A 22,883-nucleotide genomic window follows, 5' to 3' on the forward strand; every position below is an offset into this window, starting at 1 on the left:
ATATATTTGGATCATTTGCTGGTGTTCCACTTAAACCTCAGCAGTTTGTGTAAATATAATAACAACAAAAATGTTAATGGTTACTTTACAATTCAGTTATATAGCAGTGTGCGAATAGATCAAGGTACAATAAAGGGCTATTCAGTTTCTAGTTTTATTATGCTACGTTTCAGACTGTTTTGAATCAGTGAATTAGTAATATCCTTTTTTAACACTAGAGGGCAGCATAGCTTTGAAAATTCACTACTCGTATGTTTGTGTTTGACTACAGCTATTCGTTTCTAACAATATGCAATACACTCAGCATAATTGACTACATCTGGTTTTGTTGGTAAAATATATACAGTCTCTAAAATATTTTATTTTAACATTCATCTTATTTAATACTCAATGTTTCCTTTAATTCCAGTGTCCTAGCAAAACCTTTGACGCATCGATTAAATCTACCAAAGATTTTCCAGATGATGTCATTAGCTTTGTAAAGAACCATCCTCTAATGTACAAGTCTGTGTATCCCCTTCATGGAAGACCTGTGTTCACAAGACTCAACATGGATTACAAATTAACACAGATTGCTGTGGATCATGTGGTAGCAGAGGATGGCCAGTATGATGTAATGTTTATTGGGACAGGTGACTACTGTTACTTTTATTTTTATTATATTATTATTAATTTCAAGAAATTAATATGATTTTAAAGCATTTTCCTCAAGGTACTTGCACACAGGACCATGCACATTGGACATCACTGGACTGGATGCTTACTGATGTTTGAACATCAGATTTTCTGGCTGAAATTTCAGGCCTTTAATTTGCACGTATTCACGAGTAAAAAAAAAAAATTGAACCTCTTCAAATTATCATTTTCTATCCATTTGTGCGTATTTACATGCACATGTGCATACGCAAGTAAAATACTGACTAGAAACTCAGATTACACTTTTTTACTCAATTTATGACATGAACATATGGTTTGTGTTATTAGCGCTACATTTTCACCAATTATCTTTATATGAATATTTGTCACATTCGTATGTAGCAACTTTTTGGTTATTTTTTCACAGATTAGCGCAGTATTATCTTTCTTATTTGTATTTTCACTTTTTTACTCATCTATATGCAGCGCATGTTTACGCGCTGTGTGTGCAGGCACGATGAAACAATAGGCTGCATTTGGATTAGTAAAAAAATGCCCGTATGCCTGAAAACACTCTATTTTGGCAGCAGTATGCAAGAGGCCTAAATCGTTTCTGAGAGAAACGTGAAAGATTTTATTGCTTATGTTTTATTCAAAAAATTCTTGGTGCCTGGCTGTTATTCTGACTTTCTGGTTTCAGTCATTTTGAGTCATTGACCTGGAACAAAAATGCAGATAAGGACATTTATTATTATTATTATTTAACCACTTACAGACCGGACCATTTTGCTGGTCAAAGACCAGACCACTTTTTGCGATTCGGCACTGCGTTGCTTTAACTGACAATTGCGCGGTCGTGCACGTGGCTCCCAAACAAAATTTACGTCCTTTTTTTTCCCACAAATTGAGCTTTTTTTTGGTGGTATTTGATCACCCCTGCGGTTTTTATTTTTTGCGCTATAAACAAAAATAGAGCGACAATTTTGAAAAAAACGCATTCTTTTTTACTTTTTGTTATAATAAATATCCCCCAAAAATATATAAAAAAAACATTTTTTCCCTCAGTTTAGGCCGATACGTATTATTCTTCATATTTTTGGTACAAAAAAATCGCAATAAGTGATTATTGATTGGTTTGCGCAAAAGTTATGGCGTTTACAAAATAGGGATAGTTTTATGGCATTTTTATTAATAATTTTTTATTTTTATTTTTTTTACTAGTAATGGCGGCGATCAGCGATTTTTATTGTGACTGCGACATTGTGGCGGACATATCGGACATTTTTGACACATTTTTGGGACCATTGTCATTTATACAGTAATCACTGCTATATAAATGCAGTAATTCCTGTGTAAATGACACTGGCAGTGAAGGGGTTAACTAGTGGGTGGCAGTGAAGGGGTTAACCAGTGGGTGGCAGTGTAGGGGTTAAGTGTTCCTAGGGGTGTGTTACTAACTGTGGGGGGGGGTTGGGCTTTCATTTACTGAACACTGATCTCTGCTCCAATCACATGGAGCAGAGATCAGCGTCACTAATTGCTAGGCAGAATGGAGAAATGCTGTTTACACAGCATTTCCTCCATTCAGCCATCCCGTGAGACGATCGCGGGTATGCCCGATCGTCTCACGATCGCGGGTATGCCCATGGCGATCGAGTCTGCAGCGATGGCAGGGCAGCATTGAAGATTGGACGTACCTGTACGCCAATATGCCTGCCTGTGCCATTCTGCCGACATACATCGGCGTGCGCTGGTCGGTAACCGATTAAAGTACTTATATAGTGCTGTCAATTTATGCAGCACTTTACATATACATTCACATAAGGTACTTATACAGCGCTGTCAATTTACACAGTGCTTTACATTCACATCAGTCCCTACCCTCAGGGAGCTTACAATCTAAGGTCTCTAACTCACATTCATATACTAGGGCCAATTTACCTACCAGCATGTCTTTGGAGTGTGGGAGGAAACCCACGCAGGCACAGGGAGAAGATGCAAACTCCAGTGTCGTGGTTGGGATTCAAACCAGTGACCCTTTCTACTACTAGGCGAGAGCGCTACCCACTATACCACTGTGCCACCCTTATGATGACTTTCCTAACATGTACACTTGTTCTGGATCATTGAAAATGTTTAAGCCAGATAAGAATCATAATAGCCAGAAAACTAGCATTTTAAGAAGGTTAACAAGGGCAACACATATACTTTTTTTTAGGAAATGTAAGGTTAAGGACTTTCAGGTTGTGCAGATATTCAGTAAAGCATAGTCTTCTACATGCTGTTCTGACAGCAGAGGGAGCCACTTCTTCATTTATAAAGGTAATGATTCCAAGACACCGCATTACATTGTGCTGATGTTTTATTTTTTCCATTCACAATAAAGCAGAGTAACTCATGGCAGCCAGTAAGATAAAACTGAGATAAAGCAGTGTGTGTTGCACACAATTGTCAGTGTTTTTTTGTTTTGTTTTTAGAGCAGATTTTTTGATGTGCCCTATGACTGTATGCAATGTAAATATTGGCAACTTCAACTGATAATATGTATGTGGTTTCATTTTTTTTTGTCATAAATTAGATTTATATGAATGTGATCCATTATGTGGCAGCAAAGCTCCATTCTTGTGCTGATGAACACTGGGTTTTTCACAAATCACAGGTACCCAGGAGAAGGTGGTGCAGGAATCCTATTTTTACCCACCAACTTCAATAATTGTTCATTGATCCAAAACAAGTGTGCAGTTCAGGGAAGTTGGAGTCAAGTCCTTATCTGTATACTTGTTCAGAGTCCATGACTCAAAGTGGTCAGTTTAAAAAATAACAGCCAGGTAACTAGTGTTTTAGGACAGTTCATCTCAATATATTTCTAATCACAGGTTTTCTTTAATGTCTTTTCTCACACTCTTACATATATTTTGCACCTTTAGATGTTGGAACAGTTCTCAAAGTCATCAGTGTTACAAAGGATTTATGGAACATGGAAGACGTTTTGCTGGAAGAACTACAGATATTTAAGGTATGTTGAGTATGAGTGTGCTTGTGTATGCATGGAGTATTCCCAGAAGGGAATACTTAAAAAAAACTCACAGGCTATGTATGCCCTTTACTGGCATATCTTAGTAAATAGTCAGTTTGGTATGATCTCTGACCTCAATCCCTTATGAAGGCTCTTCTTGGAAGAAAATCCCTGCAGGAAACAACATACAGCCAGCAAGAAGAATTTATTGTAATGTCTGGTGTTACTACTTACTCCTGCTTTCTGGAACAAATCCCCAAAAAGGATGAAGGGCATACAAATACATACTTGATATTTTGGTAGTGTTGCCAACTGACAATATATTTACTGGTAGCCAGTAACAATGGTCTCTTTTCTCCTGCCAGTAAATGCCAGTGACAGGAAAAGATTGGCAGAAAAAAATATAGCTGTTACGCTCAGCTCAGAACTGTGCATGCGCAGTTCCGTTTCACAGTCGGCAGAGACCATTCGAGTGCCTGTTATAACATGTTCAAGAATCGCCGGCCGGAGGCAGTGCTTGAGCATGCCATGTAATATCATGGTGCAAGGGAGCCATGCAGAGCGGCTGTAGCCTCATGTGCGGGTCTGTGCGATGGGAGCAGAGCAAGCTGGGAGAGGGATTGTCAGTGCTGTTTGAATTGGAGTGGACTGAAGGGACCACCTGGCATGGAGTAAGCATATCCCTGAGACTCGGGGACGTGTTGCGTTGATGAGCTGTTGTCATCATCTGTGCTTCTGCACACTGCTGTCAGTGTGCTTGTAAGAGTCAATTTTATGTGTATGTGCCTGTCCATTCTAATTTATTGCCCTCCAGAGTCCTGTGCCTGAACTACTTACTATATTAAAAATAAAATAAGAAATATTTTTTTTGCCTTAATATGTACCTTAAATTGTTTGTGGCCTAAATACTGAAATCTGCACTTAAAACTGTCATTTTGTAACTTTTGGAAATGCCAGTAAAAACCTGGTTGAGCCAGTAAATTCTGGGTGTTGTGTCAGTAAATTTCAATCTGGTAGGTTGGCAACACTGTATTGTTGAGTAGGAAAGGAATCCCTTTTTAGGTAAAGTGAAGACCTAGTTTCATACAGTTGTGGATCTTTACTTTGCCTAAAAATATTAATACTAGATTAATTCTGTGGCACTCTGGACTCATTGATCAATATAGTTTAAGTATGTAGCTATCTAGGTATCCATGGCTTGCCATAACATTCCCCCATTTTGAAAATGTCAATGTGAATTTTGAATCTTATTGGCAACTCTGACCAACACAAAGGAGGCTATGGGGTCATTTACTAAAGGAAAATCCACTTTGCACTGCAAGTGCACTTGAAAGTGCAATGAAAGTGAACTTGGAAGTAAAGTCGCTGTAGATCCGAGGAGGACATTCAAGGAAAATAAAAAACAGCATTTTAGCTTGCACATGATTGGAAGATAAAATCAGCAGAGCTTCCACTCATTAAGTGTTCTTGCATATCAAGAGCACTTACTGTTATCTCATATATATATATATATATATATATATATATATATATATATAAAATAATAATAATAATAAGTGTTCTTGCATAGCAAGACCACTTACTGTTATCTCACATATATATTATTATTGTTATTATTTACCAAATTTACCACCCTAACTCCTCCCACAGCTTTTACACTACATAGACAGTAATATACCGAAATGTGCGGATTGTTCCAGGTTGGTGTGCTATTACTTTGTGTAGCGTTTCGCCGAATGGTTCACGAAATACCATAGTTTTTGTGGCGAAATTTGTCCTATAGGAATGAATGGCAAAATGTTCAAAACTCAGGGGTGACAAAAGCTGACAACCCCATGATCAGCCAAAACACTATGACCAGCCAAAACATTATGACCCCCCCCCATGATCAGCCAAAACATTATAACCAGCCAAAACATTATGACCCCCCATGACCAGCCAAAACATTATGACCAGCCAAAACATTATGACCCCCACCCCCCCAGTTACTCCGCCCATTCCAGTAGGTGGAGGCAAGAACAGTTCACACAATTTCCCCAGAAATTGTAGCTTTTCTAGTTTAAGATTACCCCTTAGATTTAGAGCGACTGTACCTCCAAGTGCAATTTCAGTGCAAAGTGAATTTGCCTTTCGTAAATAACCCCCTATGTGTAGTTAAGGACCATCACCATGGAAAATTAAAAAAAGGTATACAACTTTTTTCTCTATGACTGAGACAAGATTCAGTAGGTACAGAGTGATGTGTGCAATCATGGACATAATATGCTTTTATATTTTTTTGGGGAATGGTTTCTCTAATAATTTTGAATTACATTTTTAATTACCGTATTTATCGGCGTATAACACGCGCCGGCGCATAACACGCACCCCAAGTTTAGGAGGGAATTTTAAGGAAAAAACTTTTAGGAGGAAAGTTTAAGGGGAAAAAAAAAATGACATTTATATGCCCATCAGTGTCATCTGCAGCCTTGTCCACCATTGCAGCCTTGTCCACCATTGCAGCCTTATGCAGCCTTGTCCACCATTGCGGTCTTGTCCCCCATTGCAGCCTTATGCAGCCTTGTCCACCATTGCAGTCTTGTCCCCCATTGCAGCCTTATGCAGTCTTGTCCCCATTGCAGTCTTGTCTATTTTATTTTCTATTTTTTTATTTTTTTTTAAATGCCGCCACCAAGATACAGAGCTGGATGTGTATCTCGGCGGCATGCAGTAGCTCTCGGCGGGCCTCCGGCGCCTTCGGCTCTTCTCGCCAGCTTTCGGACACCTTTGGCCATTCTCGGCAGCTTTCGGCCACCGAGAAGAGCTGAAGGCGGCCGAAAGCTGGCGAGAATGGCCGAAGGCAGCCGAAAGCTGCCGAGAACGGCCGAAAGCCGCCGATAATGGCCGAAGGCGACCGAAAGGCCGACAGCCTCCCAGAGGCTCAGAATTTCGGGGGATCAGCGTATAACACGCACCCACGATTTTCCCCTGCGTGTTATACGCCGATAAATACGGTAATATGGAGGATAACAGCGGCTTAATGGTTAGCATTTCTGTCTGGCAGCTGTAGGGTTGTCAGTTTGAATCCTAACCATGAAATTACCTGCACTGAGTTTGCATGTTCTCCCTGTGCATGCATGGGCTTCTTCTATGCACTCCGGGTTTCTCCCATGCTCTAAAGATATGTTGGTAGGTTAAATGGCTGCTGTGTACATTGACCCTTGTATGTATATGCATGAAAGTGAGTTAGGGACCCTTTAGATTTTAAGCTACTTGAGGGCAGGGACTGATGTGAATGTAAAGCACCGCATACAATGTCAGTACTACAGTATATACATACTTGTAATAAATCTACAAGAGTAATTCATTTGTTTTGTAGAAAATTTAGGAATTCTAAAGGAAATGTTTTGTTTATTTTTTTAGAAACCTTCACCTATTACGAACATCGTGCTTTCAATAAAGCAAGTAAGTTACATTTGCCACCAACAAATCTGAACCCAATATTTTTTAAATGTGTAAGAAATGTGGTATATAAAGCTGCCAATGTGTGGGCAGACTGAGTGTTATATATACTGATATGGCCTCTGCAATAAATTTATGTTAGATGTTTTGAAGTAAATAAACACAGTGGGGTAGCCAATTAGCCTCTAACTTCAGCTTGTTCAATTAAGTTTTGACAATAAAACCTGGAAGCTGATTGGTTTCTATGTAGAGCTGGACCAGATCTTGCACTCTTCAGTTTTAGTAAATAACCCCCAATAAACAGAGTAAACCCTTTTTCACCCAATGTGGATAAATGCGTCCTACTAAACTGCATACATTTCTGTCATTATTTTTCAAAATATCTAAGAAACTAAGAATTCGTACATGCAGTGCTCTTTTCCAGCATTCTTTTAGGTGTGGAATGCTGATTTAAAAAATATGCTGCTTTTGAGGCTATTCTGCATCCAGTACAGACTGAAAGTCTAACACAAATTTTCAGAACATCAACAAATTTGTTTTAATAAATGGGTAACATCAATTGCTTTTGTTTAATTTCAGCATCAACTTTTTATAACATCTCGTGATGGCCTGGTTCAGCTCTCACCACATAGGTGTGATACATATGGGAAGGCTTGTACAGACTGCTGCCTTGCAAGAGATCCATACTGTGCCTGGGATGGAAACTCTTGCTCCAGATATATACCAACATTGAAAAGGTAATTGTCTTTGATAACAATTTCATATTTCTAAAATAGCAATGTCTTGAAAGCAGCAATTATGGATGATTTTCTTACATCAACAGATATGCAGCTACGGACTGTTAGTTCACTGAATTCCCAAACTAGTGGCTACATGCCATTTACATCATTGCTATGTATGGCATTTTTAATATATAAAAAAAAAAAAATATATATATATATATATATATATATATATATATATATATATATATATATATATATATATATATATATTATATATATAAATATTATATATCATCAAATATATATATCATCCAATAGTTGCCTCTGCACACATATCCGGATAAAAAAATGAGCCCGGGTGTGCAGCTAAAACTGTAGTACATAGAATCCAAAAGAGAAACGGCACTCACAGGTCTTAAAAAGGGGAACGCACAGTAAAGATTTTATTTTGGCGAGGCACAAGCTTATCCTGAGGAAAACAGACTTGTGCCTCATTGAAACATTGAAATAAGACCTTCGCTCTCTCTTTTGTATTATATATATATATATATATATATATATACATACACATATATATATATATATATATATATATATATATATATACATACATATATATATATATATATATATATATATATATATATATATATATATATATATATATATATAGATATAATTTATTAGAATAAATTCACTATGGTTACCTTTACATGACACCTTTAATTTTTTTTTATAAAATTACTACACCCTTTTGAAACCCATGTTTTACATATTTATAATTTTAGCGCTAATCTTGAATAACTAGAGCAGGCAATTATTCAGTAAAGACAAGTCTTAGAAGTTTTTTTTTTAAAACTGCGATTTGATATATTAGTGTATCATTTATTTCTGCAGGTGTAGAATAGTGCAAACTCCCCTCATATTTTCCTGTTGCAGTTGTTTGTTTTAACAGAGGTGTTGAAAGAATTCAATCAGTGCCTCTCTATCAATCTCAGTAATTGTGTTTCTTCGAGTTTTCTTTTTCCTAATCTGTTGAGCAAGAAGATTCATTATGTCAGTATTTTTTACATGCACATATTTCTGTTTTTCAAGGCGTTCTAGAAGACAAGATGTAAAGAATGGAGATCCCCTTACACAATGCTGGGATGTGGATGAAAGTAAGTTGTTTTCAGAGGTGTTAATGTGAAGTGCTTAATCTGCATGTGGTATGAATCTAAATGAGTATATTGCTAGAAAATTACACTGCACATCTGTAGGTACAGCCTATGAAATTAACAGTATATTTCACTGGGTTTAGATTAACTGATTTTTTTTATTAGCTTAATTGCACATTCACCCTTGTTGACCTGGTGCTAACATTTAAGCTGCGTGCCAAACTGACCCATGTGTGTACTTCTCAGCCCTCTCCTTCTCACTAGTCACTACACTAGAAATAACGTTTTATATGTAAAGAATGGCTGGCTGTAAGTAGGTAAAATGTTATTTTTTTTGCCAGGCAACCGTTCACTACATATCCATTTGCTATACAATCAAATACATTAGCAATGAGGTCATGGCTTCACCATCCAGCAATGTGCTGTAGAAAAGTGCTTTTGGGTAATACTCAACAATAGTTGGAATTTGTTTACTAGTTATTTTTAGTTATATAGATCAGCTGATCGAATATATCAGCAATGAGGTCATGGCTTCACTGGAAAAAAAATGCTTTTGGGTAATAGTCAACAATATTAGAGAGAACGCAGGTCACCTAGGTATTATTTTGCAGTATGTGTATGAATTTTATTGAATATGTATTACTATTATGTATAATTATTTTGTATTCTGATACAGACAAATATAAAGATTATATACGAAAATATATGCATCAGTAAACATAATTTCAAATTAATCAACTTATTTATTTACAACCGTGTACTTCATACAAAGTCCCACTTCCTTTTCTCCTTTTTGTTCATATTGACAGGGATAGAGGTATATGACAAGGTCATTGCTTCATATAAAGTCCCAAAACCCCTTTTTTTCAATATTCAGCAATAGCTGGAATTTGTTTACTATTCATTTATGATAATTTTAGTTTTATTATTAAATGAATGTGAAGATAGGTGACCTAATGTCAGAACCATTATAAAAAAGATGTTCCCCTAAAACTATTTTGGAGTGGAAAGTGATGCAAGATGTCAGTCTTGATTTATACAGTCCCTTTAAAATGTACTTTAATATAGGAACCTTGAAGCACATCTACCCCCCCCCCCCCCCTCAACACACACACGCACTTTTGGAAGAAAATGGAAGTGAAAATATACTGTACGTGCTTCTACCTTGTACGAAACACTGTGTATGCATGCATTTACATCATATACATATATTCACATAACAGGTAAGATTATTTATTGTTTAATTAGTAGTGAAAAATGACTCTATAGTTACTGATGTAGGAATTGTTCTTTACTGCTGTTAACGGGTTTACTTTTTACTCTGTTTTAATTATGTAATACTTTTCCTTAAAAAAATATTTTTTTTATTTATTTTTTAGGAGCTGCCAATGAAGCTCCTGAAGAAAAAGTCATATTTGGCATTGAGTTAAATTCTACTTTTTTGGAATGTGTTCCAAAGTCACAGCAAGCCTCTATCAGATGGTTTATTCAGCACACAGGAGAGGACCGTCAGGAAGAGGTAAGTCATCCTGATGAAATGTGTACAATAGAATATAATCAGATGTGCCGATCACTGCTTTTTTAATCTTTTCCTTGCCAACTGGGTTTTATGCTATACTGGAAACAAGTTATCTTTTTCAGAGGAAGGCACTCCTAATCCTGTATGATTTCCCATTATTTCTCCTATTTTTTTGTGAGATCAAGGAAAACTTTCTCTGACACTGCCAAGCTTTGAATGTCAGCTTGCTTTGGAAAATAAATTATGACACATTTTAAAGTAGGTAAAAAAACGAAATATCATGCTTGGTAGTGGTGAAAAAATATCCTTAATTCAAGGTTTGTACCTGGACGTTTTTTTTTTTTTTTTAAGGTGTTTAGTCCAGTTTATATAATATAAAGTTTGGGCGTGAGTGATCAGATGCTGATGGAAAAAGACTCTCTGTCTCATTCATTGAGGTACATAGGATTTAGAGACAATTAGGTTATACTATTGCCTGTAGGAGCATTTGGACAATGGCAAACAAAAAACAGTGACCAGTCTGGTATACACCTCAAATCCCAGCATGCCCTAGTTTTCCTCTAGTGCCCTAGAAGGATGGATGTATTTTCTGTACTGCAAAAATACCAGTTTTTCTTTTATCAAGATAATTGTTTTCATCTATGTGCTGTTTGAGCTAGGTTCTCTATCGGCGTATCTTTACTAATAGTTTTGGGAGCCATTCCTGTAGCCCACTAAAATGGACCCTGTTTGTGGCACTTTCTAGAACTCTCTGTACTATGATAGTTAGCTGCAAAGTACTTTACAGGTCCAGAGCTGTAGCACAGCCTCAGATGTGACACAGACTGCGAGGACTCTTTAACGTGTAGGCCAAGCATTGGGGGCTATGCTTAGACCCATTGGGTGTTATCTCTTTTATGGAAAGATTTAAAACACTGAATAATCAAGTAGCATGGAACTGTAATGAAGTGATGTGTGTTCACACCTTTTACTGTTTTCCTGCCATTCAGTTTGAGGTAGCAACTCCCTGCCACATAGTTAGTCCTTGCTTCCACCTACAGTGACCAGGTCATCTCATGCCTTTTAAAACACTCTTGCTATTTTCAGTTGGTTTGTGAGTATTCCAGGTTCTACCTTATATTACAGATAAGGCAACCCTGTTCTTGGTGCAACATGTCAAATCTGAAACACAAAAGGAGCAGTCCCACTCTATGTGCCTTAGCGCATAATTCATTAACAGTTCCAGGGCAGCCTGCGGTGTGTTCTGTTTCAAAGACCTGACACCACCACAGTCAATATCAGGCATAGCCATCTCCTTATCTTTACCTGGGGGGATTTTAATGTAGTTATTCAGTATTTTATCGGTCAAACTGTCATTTTATTTGCTGACTTTGACTATAGATGCCACAAGCTTACCTCAGCACCTTCCCCTGCAGAATTTTTTTTAGACCTGGCTGCAGAAATAGGGGCCTCTGAGCCTTGAGTCTCAAGCACCAGACATTACTCTCAGCCACAGAGAGACCATTTCATCTTTGATTGTGTGGTCATTGCCAAATTAGAGATGGAAGAGCAGCCTGTAACTTCCACCAGTGCTGCCAGAAGTTCCCTAAGAGGCCCTATGACTATTAATACTTTTCTCATACATACGCTATTCCCGGACATCCTTTGTTCCAACTGGGAATATTGTGGTAAACTTTTTACACCTCCAAAAATGTTTTGCAAACCAGTACCCATTTGAAGGTGCTTTTATCACACAGTGAGTGGTTCCCACAGTTGATTCAGAAGTGTTCTGTTCCTGTAGAGCATGTGCCAGTATTTAGGGATTCCAGCCTTGTTTTCGCTAGCAGGCCCCGCATTGCAACCTGCCGTAGTCATGATGTTAGTCTATCGAACATTAGGGGAATTATTTAAACTCATATCAAGGGATACAAATATACTTCACACTAATCCCCTATTAGTAGAGAGATTAAAGTACATGTCAACAATCCTGCACTACTGACTGGATAGGTTAGTGGATGTCGCCTCTCAAATTACCACTACACAAACCTTCTACCAGTTAAAGAGGATCTGCAACAGTCCCCCCATTTTATTTTATTTCACCACCTCTTACCTTAAGGTGGTATCTGCACATTTTAGATACTTACCTATCCACACTGAGATCCTCTAATGCCTGGCCACATCTCTGTCCTGCACCGCCATGCTTTCTCTGATGTCATCGAGAGGTCCATGGGCTCTTCCTAGTTTAGCGGATGGGCCTCCTGATGACATGCCAATTGGCCCAACCCCTCCTTTTCTAAATGGAAGGCTATGCCTCCTGGGGTATGTGACCTGCATATCCCAGTAGGCACAACAGGCAGTGTGCGCATCATTCACATAAGGTGAAAGACATGCATGGGGAAGTGGGGCTGGACATTTTAAGCTAAAAAAAAGTAAAAAAAAAAACAGCACAATAATGAAAGAGGATGGAAATAGGGGTAGGATGGAGGGAAATAGCAGCAGAGGGTGAAGGTCTGCTTTAACACGAGGAGAACTCTTTGGCTGAAATGTGGGAATGCAGAGAACAATCAGCACAGGTTGAGACCAACGATGTTCCACAGATAGTTCAGACCCAGAAAATGTCCTCTCGGATCTTGAACCTTCAAAAGTCTGTGTTGGAACTGACTCATTACTTTGAGGCAATCCCTTTTTCTAGTTTCACTACAGTCCTCTGCAACCCAATGTCCTGACAGTATGGGAGAGATTGGTTCAGTCCCTGGACAAACTGATTCAGTCGACACTAAGGAGCAAGTTGTCTATGGCGTGATGGCTTCAGCTCCTCTGATGTTTTGAAAGATCATCACAACAGATGCCAGCCTGATTAGCTGGGGATGAGTCCTGGACATCTTGTTATCAATCACCAAGGAGGAATCAGAAGTGTCTCAATGTGGCAAGAAAGTAGCAAGGATTCTGTTCTGGGCAGAACTTCATGTTCTAGCCTTATCCATAGTCCATATTAAAGTTGTAGTTAAAGAGGATGTAAACCCTGGTGGGTTTTACTTCCTCTTTATTTCCCTGCAAAGGTAAAGCATAATGGGCTTCTATGCATCACATAATAGCCCATTATGTGTCACTTACCTGAAACCGAAGCCCACAATGTCACCATTGTTCACACTAGCAGGGAGAGTCCATGTTCGCCCCTCTTCTTTCCAGGCCCGCAAACTCCGGCTCTGTGACTGGCCAGAGTCGTGTGACGTCACTCCCGCGCATGCATGCAGAAGTTGCCAGTCCCCGGCATGACCCCTAATAGAAAGAGCACGATGTGCCCTTTCTAAAGCCGTAGTCATCTGTGCTTGGCCTTTTCGTAAATATCTCCTAAACCATGGAGGTTTAGGAGATATTCCCATCACCTACAGGTAAGCCTTAATATAGGCTTACCTGTAGGTAAAAGTGGTTGTACAGGGTGTACAACCACTCTAACTGGAAGGCAAACTTCCTCCACTAGCAGAGTCTGAACCACGAGGAATGATTTTTAAGCCTTGAAGTGTTTCAGGAACTGTGTCATGGGCTTCAATAACAAACTAAGCAAGTTTGCCTCCAGTTGCAGAGATCCTCTGGTGGAAACTGTGACTCGATGCAGTGGCTCTGGTGGCTCCATGGGATCAGTACAAAAGTAATATATTCTTTTTGTTCCCTGTAACTCCTTCCCCACCTGCTCTTCAGCATTGTGATATGGGCATTCTAGTAATACTTGTGGATCCAAATCTTTTGAGGAGGGTGTGGTACTCTCATTTGATCAGATGCTCTTACTCCAGCTTTGGGAGTAAGGTCCTTCAGGCAACTCTTTTAGCTTTAGGCCATCCCCAGCTGTTTTTTTGTTGTTATAGTTGGGTCTATTGGCATTTTGTATGCTGTGCTTTTAAATGTCCCAACAGTCTTTAAATTCCATGTCTCTTTATTTATATTAATTTATGAATGATTGATGAAAATGGGATTTGTTACTTACAGTAAAACCCTTTTCTAGGATGTTTATTGGCATACACAGGTCTCATTCCCCTGCATTTCTGGTCTTGCAGTGCTTATTACAAAACAGAGACATTTGGGAGTGGGAGGGGTTATACTAGGTTGGGCACTGTTGTTTTTTTAAATTTGTCAGTGTCCAAATCTTCCTGTAGGCAGTAGTATAATAAAATCTCTGAATCTTGTGTACATCAATGGGCATCCAAGAAAATTATTTTACTGGGAAAACAAAAATCAAATTTTCCTAAATAATTTTCTTGCAAAAAAGAATAGATAAAAAAGCAAGTGTGCCATTTGAAACGTTTTCTTATCTAAAAAAGCTGCACAACTGGAGCCATACAGATGATGTAAAATTGAATCATTAAAACAACAGCATATCACTTAATGGCAAACTGTTTACTGGTAAAGAATAAATGTACTTTGCTAATAATTTTACTATTTGGTTTGGCCCTGCAATTTAAGATGCCAATATGATAGATTACCTTCAAGTCAGGTTTCAAGCACCATGGCTTGCAGTCTTCCAGAGCTGTTTTTATATCCGGTTCACCTCTAGAGGGAGTCATTTGAATTTGACCATTTCTGCATTGGGTAGAGTTATTCTGCAAAATGGGCAGATTTGCATGCACTCTGATAATTGCTTTTCTCTATCATCTTCTTTCATAAACATGGGGCATATCAACTTATGGAGCTATCCAGTTTGATTACAGGACAGAATAAAAAGTGAAAACAGTCATTCCTTTTGGTTGTTGTGTGCATTGCTGTTTTTCTTTTATTTAAGGAATGAGAAAGTCTGCTTGTTCATGCACATCCATGGCGTAGGAGGCATTTCATGTAAGCACCAAACAGTTTAGACACATCATCAATAAATCACTTGTAATACACGCTGCAATTCAAAATATTTATATTTGCATACATATTACATTTCCCACAGACCTTCCAGTGATTCAGCCCATCTGTCCATGTTTTCTGTAACGGAAAATAAGCAAGTGCAATTCTAATAAATTGAAACATACATGCTTGCAGAAAATATGTGATCTTATGCCCAAAGCATATTTTCATTATTGTTACCCACTGATATCAATAAGGTGGAAAAGAGGTTACCATCTCTTCAGAACCAAACCAGTTTCAGTTCAAACATATGGATAGAAATATTTTCATAGATAACTAACCTATATCTTTAAAAAGACGTGTTAAGCTGTGGTAGGGGCTTTGGTTGGAATGCCCCTTTAGTTTTATGTTGTGTTGTGGTATAGGTATGGGGAGATGTTCTTGGTGTTAGAGTCCTGTTTTCCATAAGTGGGGCATGAAGTAGCTTTGGTTTTCTTTGGTGCAGAGGCAACATTAAAGTGTGCAGAGCATTAGAGTACATATTCAGTCCCCAAGCTATTTACTGAGTCATGTTCGAAAGTCAGCAAACTGGTTGACCAGGTGTTGCTGTGATTCAGCAAATCATAGACACCATGGACTCTGGATAAAGGCTTGATTTAATGGTCAAGTGACCCATATACATATTTTACTGCCTCCTGAGTCCCAGAAGGTCTAATGACTTAGATAAGGCCACAGAAGTGCAAAGTAAGCATGGAGCAGATCTTTTTAAGACACATATTATGTGGCAAGGATTTGGTTTCAAAGATAGTGATCCAGCTGTAATTACTACATCATATGTTTCTGTCCATGCTCAAGTTTATATTACCTTATTTATAAAAGTGTTTAAATGGAGAACTGTGTTTGTTGCCCATAGCAAATAGTAACACTTGCCCTTTCAGAATTTAGTTTAAAAATAACTTTTTACGGTACTAGACAAAATTTCAATCTGCCAGTATGATGCATATGCAATAGCCCATTGGTAGGTATCGTTGCCTTGAGGGTGGGGTGAAAGTTTAAACAAAGTGGTATGGTGGTGTTTTTTTTTTTTTTAAAGGATACGTTAATCTTTAAAAAAATAATAAATGTGCATTTATTATCCCAGCTGACTGGGAAATAACAAGCACACCGGTTTGTCTACATATCCTGTATATCAGTAACTGCCGCTCAGTATTAGTTGCTATTCTTCAGTTTGCTGGCTACAATTTCTTTACTCTGCTGAGCTGAATTGATACTTTCAGTATCTCACAAAAGTGAGTACACCCCTCACATTTTTGTAAATATTTTATTATATCTTTTCATGTGACAACACTGAAGAAATTACACTTTGCTACAATGTAAAGTAGTGAGTGTACAGCTTGCATAACAGTGTAAATATGCTGTCGCCTCAAAATAACTAAACACACAGCCATTAATGTCTAAACTGCTGGCAACAAAAGCGAGTTCACCCCTAAGTGAAAATGTCCAAATTGGGCCCAATTAGCCAGTTTCCCTCCCGGTGTCATGTGACTCATTAGTGTTACAAGGCCTCAGGTGTGAATGGGGAGCAGGTGTGTTATATTTGGTGTTATCACTCTCACTCTCTCATACTGGTCACTGTAAGTTCAACATGGCACTTTATGGCAAATAACTCTCTGATGATCTGAAAAAAAGAATTGTTGATGATGGCCTAGGCTATAAGAAGATTTCCAAGACCCTAAAACTGAGCTGCAGCATGGTGACCAAGACCATACAGCAGTTTAACAGGGCAGGTTCCACACAGAACAGGCTTTGCCAATGTTGACCAAAGAAGTTGAGTGCATGTGCTCAGTGTAATATCCGGAGGTTGGGAAATAGACACATGAGTGCTGCCAGCATTGCAGCAGAGGTTGAAGGGGTGGGGGGTCAGCCTGCCAGTGCTCAGACTATACACCACACACTGCTTCAAATTGGTCTGCATAGGTGTCGTTCCAGAAGGAAGCCTCTTCTAAAGATGATGCACAAGAAAGCCTGCAAACAGTTTGCTGAAGACAAGCAGACTAAGGACACGGATTACTGGAACCATGTCCTGTGGTCTGATGAGACCAAGATAAACTTATTTGGTTCAGATGGTGTCAAGCGTGTGTGGCGGTAACCAGGTGAGGAGTACAAAGACAAGTGTGTCTTGCCTACAGTCAAGCATGATTGAGCGAGTGTCATGGTCTGGAGCTGCATGAGTGCTTCCGGTATTGGGAAGCTACAGTTCATTGAGGGAACCATGAATGTCAACATGTACTGTGACATACTGAAACAGAGCAAGCTCTGGTGAACTCTATGCCCAAGAGGGTTAAGGCAGTGCTGGAAAATAATGGTGACCACACAAAATATTGACACTTTGGGCCCAATTTGGACATTTACACTGTTTCATATTTACAAAAATGTGAGGGGTGTACTCACTTTTCTGAGATACTGTACTTCTAACTTCAGCGATCACCTGATGAATCAACGCTCAATCAATGGTCTACCTACCATTGAATGGAAACATTTGATAATGGAAAATGTATGCTCTTTTTTTGAGCTGGTGGGTGAATTTTTGATCAATTCACATTTATTGTTATGTCTATACTCTGGGTTTTTAAGTGATTTACCTGGTCAGTTTTTTTTTTTTTTTCTGTGGGCGGGTGGAGGTATTATTCATTTTTGAACACAGTCTTTTTTCCATACTTTTATCTTTGTTTGGAACCTTTAATAAATCAATTTTTTAAACTGTTAAGTAAAGTACCTGCTTTTCTTGGGGGACTCTATCCCCTGCATGTATATATACATTGTTATGTTGGTATGTTAATCCATGCCTAACTTGGGGAGTTAGTGGAAAGCAATTTGGTGGCCTTGTTCAGGATATTGCCTTTGGTAATACCCTAACTAATTTAGTCCCAATATATATTTTTTTCTTAGGAGACTGCAAAGCATGGCACCTGTGTAATGCCATGCTCCTGCAGAGTGTCTGTGTAGCTGTCTGTTTGTACTTCCAATATGGCTGCCCATACCTCCAATATGGGCAGACAGTTACTGAATGACAGAAAGATCAATGAACCTAGATCGCTCTTCAGCACCCCGGTAGTTCATTGAAAACTACAATCCATCAGCCGCAAAGGCTGTTGCTACTTGTAGTTCATCAATTCACAGAACTCTGTGAATGAATGACACAGTCATATGGGCGGAGTCCTGCATGCCCACGCTCTTTTTTAATAGTTACAATGGGTGCGCATTTAAGATCCCTAGCCTGCTGTCACAGGGAGGGGGGATTGGGGGAGATCAGGCAGATACTGAACCCTAAAAATGGATGTGACATGTAACATGTTCAGAAAGGTGAACTTGCCATTTAATGTACCCATAAACACAATGTGTCAGTCATACAATTTATTCTCCCTACAACAAAAGCATTTTAGGGGGGATGTAGTCACCTTGTATAAATGTATAAATGGTCTATATAGTACATGTTTGTGCAAAGTTTTACACTTTAAGGCCATTGCAAATGACAAAGAGGCACTCTTTGCATCTGGAGGAAAAGAGAGTTACCATCCACATAGAAAAAGTCTTCTCATTAAGTCTCCTTACTCCTGGAGATGAGTCCACACCAATTATCAGGGCATCTGTGTACAGTTTATACCTGGTGGACATGGATGGACCGCTGTCAGTGTCAGCTCTAAGGGCAGCCAGGTGTAAATGAACTCTGCTGTCCGTTTACATCAGGCTATCTTGGGTATACAAAAACAGAGAATGAAACAGTTCTTTTTTGTTTGTTTTTTCTGGATATGGACAGACCTGGAGTTGGGTGGGTGTAAATAGACACAAGTCCTCTTGCATATGTCTTTTCACAGGGCTGCATGGATCTTTCGATCAGGTCCACCTGAAAAACTGACAGTTGGACCTGATCAGAATGCCTGGGGAATGTCAGGGGCCTAAGAGACATGAAAATGTGGAATACACTCCCTCAGGAGCTAATTCTAGCAAAACCAGTTAATAGTTTTCATATAGTTTATATTATAATGTATACAACCATAGATTGTTGATCCTGAGAATTTCTGATTAGCATCAGGAAGAAATCATGATGTTATTTTTTTTAGCAAATTAGACAATGCTTTTATAAGGGTTTTTGTGTTTGTGATCAACTGTGGATTTTGGGTTCTGTATTTGTAGGTTTTCAGTTTATTTATTTATTCATCTTTCTATTGGTTGAACTTGATACAATTATATAACTATGCAACGATAGGGAAGGATTGTGACATAAAAAATGCATTTTTCTTAAGACTAAGCAAGAAGTGATTGGCCAGCGAATTTCAGTGTAGATGGCTGGACTCAGCACAAAATGTGGAACTTAACTTGTTAGGGCTCACGCCCATGGCTGCAAGGTTGCTACGTAGCAGAATCCCACAACCTATTCCTCCTGTAATGAACTGTGTGGTAATTGTACTGTTCCCCTTTATATTGCACAGTGTTGAGCAAACTGTTCGAGCTATATGAAGTCTGAATGATAATACCTATAATAATACTAATATTATTAATAATAATAATAATAATAATAACAATAATAAAAGAGTATACAAAATTATCCTGGGAGCCCCAGCTGCTACATATGACGGGCCATAGAAAGAAACTATAGGATGTAGCTGCACACGAGTATAACATGGTACTAGGGTAACGCCAAGCACATGCAAGCACATGGTAGAAGGATATCTGTATGCATGGTTGCATGTCTGTACACGACCATTTGACAGTAACAATGTATGTCTGCATACAGCCATATCCTGTAATTGGGCCTCCCAGTGATGAATCATGATTTTACACAGGTTCTGTATGCTCTTGCACACTGTATGCCCCATATATAGCCACGTGCATGAGCCCTTAGACAATGGTTACAAGTCATTTTCAAATAATAAGAAAATCTTTAATCTTCAAAATCAATACACATTTTTATTATGTGAAGCAGTTTTTGATGCTCAACCTTGAGATTGAATACGAAAAACACGGGTCCCTAAAAGACAGGTGACCCCAAGGGCAGTGAGGCTCACTGAGAGACAATACACCAAAGTATCAAAACTAATCTTACTTTATTAAGTTTAATATACCGTATTTGCCGGTGTATAAGGCGACCCATCATATAAGACGACCCCCTAATCTTACAGGACAAAAACGCTTTTAAAACTGTACTTACCGTATAAGACGACTCGGCTTTCGAGGCTTCAGAGGCTTCCGAGGCTTCATATTTCTTCCTTCTTCCTGCATTTGCTGGAGCCAATCACGGTGAGCGATGTATTCTATTAATGAATACAAAGCCTGCTTGGATTGGCAGAGGCTGTAACATCATCAGCCCGTGCCTCTTTGACTCTCCAAGCCAATCCGAGCAGGCTACAGAGTAGCCTGCGCGGATTGGCAGAGGTCGTTACTCTAATCCGAGCAGGCTTTGTATTCATTTGAATACATCGCTCACCAGGATTGGCTCAGCGGTATATACTGTATGTAGCCGAAGCTACATACAGTATTACCGAACACCAAGCAGCCATCCGAGGGGCTGACCCGGCTTATAAGACGACCCCTGCTTTTTGGCCAATTTTTTTTACATGTAAAAGGTCGTCTTATACGCCGGAAAATGCGGTAATTAATATATATAGTACACCTAAAATTCACTAAGACACGCTAAGGTCTATATAAAAGATCACCACTTAAATAACTACAATATTTGAGCTGTTGTTGACCAAATAATGTTAATCAGTCCCGGGCTGACGGTGAATACATAGGAGCACAGGAAACTGTACGGGAAAAGTTTGCTGCCGCAAGTGGAACCAGCACGGGCAGGGCTCTAGCTTATAAGCCCACTGAGATACCTCTTTACATTTCCATCGGCAAAGCAGGGCAATATGATTCCGGCGTGGGCTCTGTGAGTATTTCCCTTGCAAATCTGGCAATATATTGTACGGAAGATACACACATCTTCCAGCATAAGAGACTTCATATATGGGATGTTCAGGGACAAGCCCAGTACCGCTAAAAATGCCTGATGCTACAGAATGAAACGTTAAAGAGCAAAAAAGTGATTATAGATAACCAACGCACTGATTTCAAGTATTGCTTATATTGTGTATATTTTCTATACCTCGATTGGATTATTTATCCCTCATCCTTTGACGCTGCAAAAGAATCAACACACTTTATGAACAGGCTGCTAGTGTATGAGCAGATGAATAACTTTCAGTGATTTTAGAACCTTATTCAGAGGACTCTAATGTGTAGGGTTACAGTCATTATTATTATTATTATTATTTCTATGGCTCAGCTCTAATTGCTACCCTCTTGGCTATCCCTTTCTCCTATGTGGCTCGAGCCCCTGGGGGGAATTGAGGTTGGACCTATATTGCCAATTAGTGGTAGTTGGTGCCTATTTTATTGACACCAACATTGGACCAGCTTCAATTCCACTGGCTTCCGGACGTGTATGTTTTTTTGTTTTATGTTTGGCGTAAGCACGGTTTTTTGTGTCTATGTTTCCTTCTCGTCTGTGCCTGTTGGGACCGATTAACCTTATTCGGTCAACAACAGCTCACATATTGTAGTTATTTATGTGGTGATCTTTTATATAGACCTTAGTGAATTTTAGGTGTACTATATATATTAATTATATTAAACTTAATAAAGTAAGATTAGTGTTGATACTTTGGTGTATTGTCTCTCAGTGAGCCTCACTGCCCTTGGGGTCACCTGTCTTTTAGGGACCTATTTTTTTTTTTTTGTATGAAATTTGATAGAGGTTAGAAGATAATCCCATACAATACCTATTACACACATAATCAGTAGACCTTGTTTTTTCCTTCTTTATTGTACCTTGAGATTGAAACACAACGAAATATGGAAGTACAAAACTTTAGTCATCTACCACATCGGTCAGTTCCTTACCTGTGTTTTCCTGTTTCATGAGAGCAATCAATCACTGTGACTAATGTTTCCTTGTCTTTTGGTCTACGATGAAAGGTATGCTTTGAAGATGTTGCCGCACAAAAGCAGCTGTGTAGATCTCCACATGTGCATTAGAGAATTATGAAAATATTCTATTTACTCAACAAAAGGAGTTCGCTCAATTTGCAATGACCACAACTAATTTATACAGCATTTTACAAGGTGCTGTTATTACACATTTTACATCCCTAATTTACTCAGTGGTATGATTGCTGCAGCCTTTACTGTAAACAAAGATGGTGACGCTTCTGTTGTCATTATTGATACATCCAACAGTGCAGAGTCAATGTAAACATAAACACAGATGCAATTATTCTGTTGTCAATATTAAATACCACTGATATCCAATTGAAAATAGGGAAAAAATACCAGCTGCACTCCAATTAGCTCTTCTTGCAGTGTTTTTAATATTCAGTGAATTTACTTCATACATGGAAAAGGTTTATTAAAGTACTGACCGTGTGTGCTGCACTTTACAGTATAAAGGGAGACAGGGCATTTACAATACAATTCCAGGTTAGGAGAACCCAGTTCATGAGAATTTATAATTGAATACAGAGTTTACAATCTAGTATGCTATG

At 38.6% G+C, this 22,883-nt stretch overlaps 1 protein-coding gene across 2 annotated transcripts in view; it reads left to right on the forward strand.

Annotated features, from left to right (window-relative positions):
- Positions 1-22,883, forward strand: part of SEMA3D (semaphorin 3D) — a 286,248-nt gene that overhangs the window by 250,082 nt on the left and 13,283 nt on the right. For both annotated transcript variants that reach the window (XM_077472409.1, XM_077472408.1), the window contains 6 exons: positions 410-632; positions 3,564-3,652; positions 7,055-7,096; positions 7,673-7,830; positions 8,914-8,978; positions 10,355-10,494. In XM_077472409.1, the coding sequence (XP_077328535.1) occupies positions 410-632; positions 3,564-3,652; positions 7,055-7,096; positions 7,673-7,830; positions 8,914-8,978; positions 10,355-10,494 (717 nt within the window). The remainder of the gene's footprint in view (positions 1-409; positions 633-3,563; positions 3,653-7,054; positions 7,097-7,672; positions 7,831-8,913; positions 8,979-10,354; positions 10,495-22,883) is intronic.

Source organism: Lithobates pipiens, unplaced genomic scaffold (assembly GCF_037356315.1).
Source record: "Lithobates pipiens isolate NorthernLeopardFrog02 unplaced genomic scaffold, aLitPip1_a1.2 Scaffold_8, whole genome shotgun sequence".
Lineage (NCBI taxonomy): Eukaryota > Metazoa > Chordata > Amphibia > Anura > Ranidae > Lithobates > Lithobates pipiens.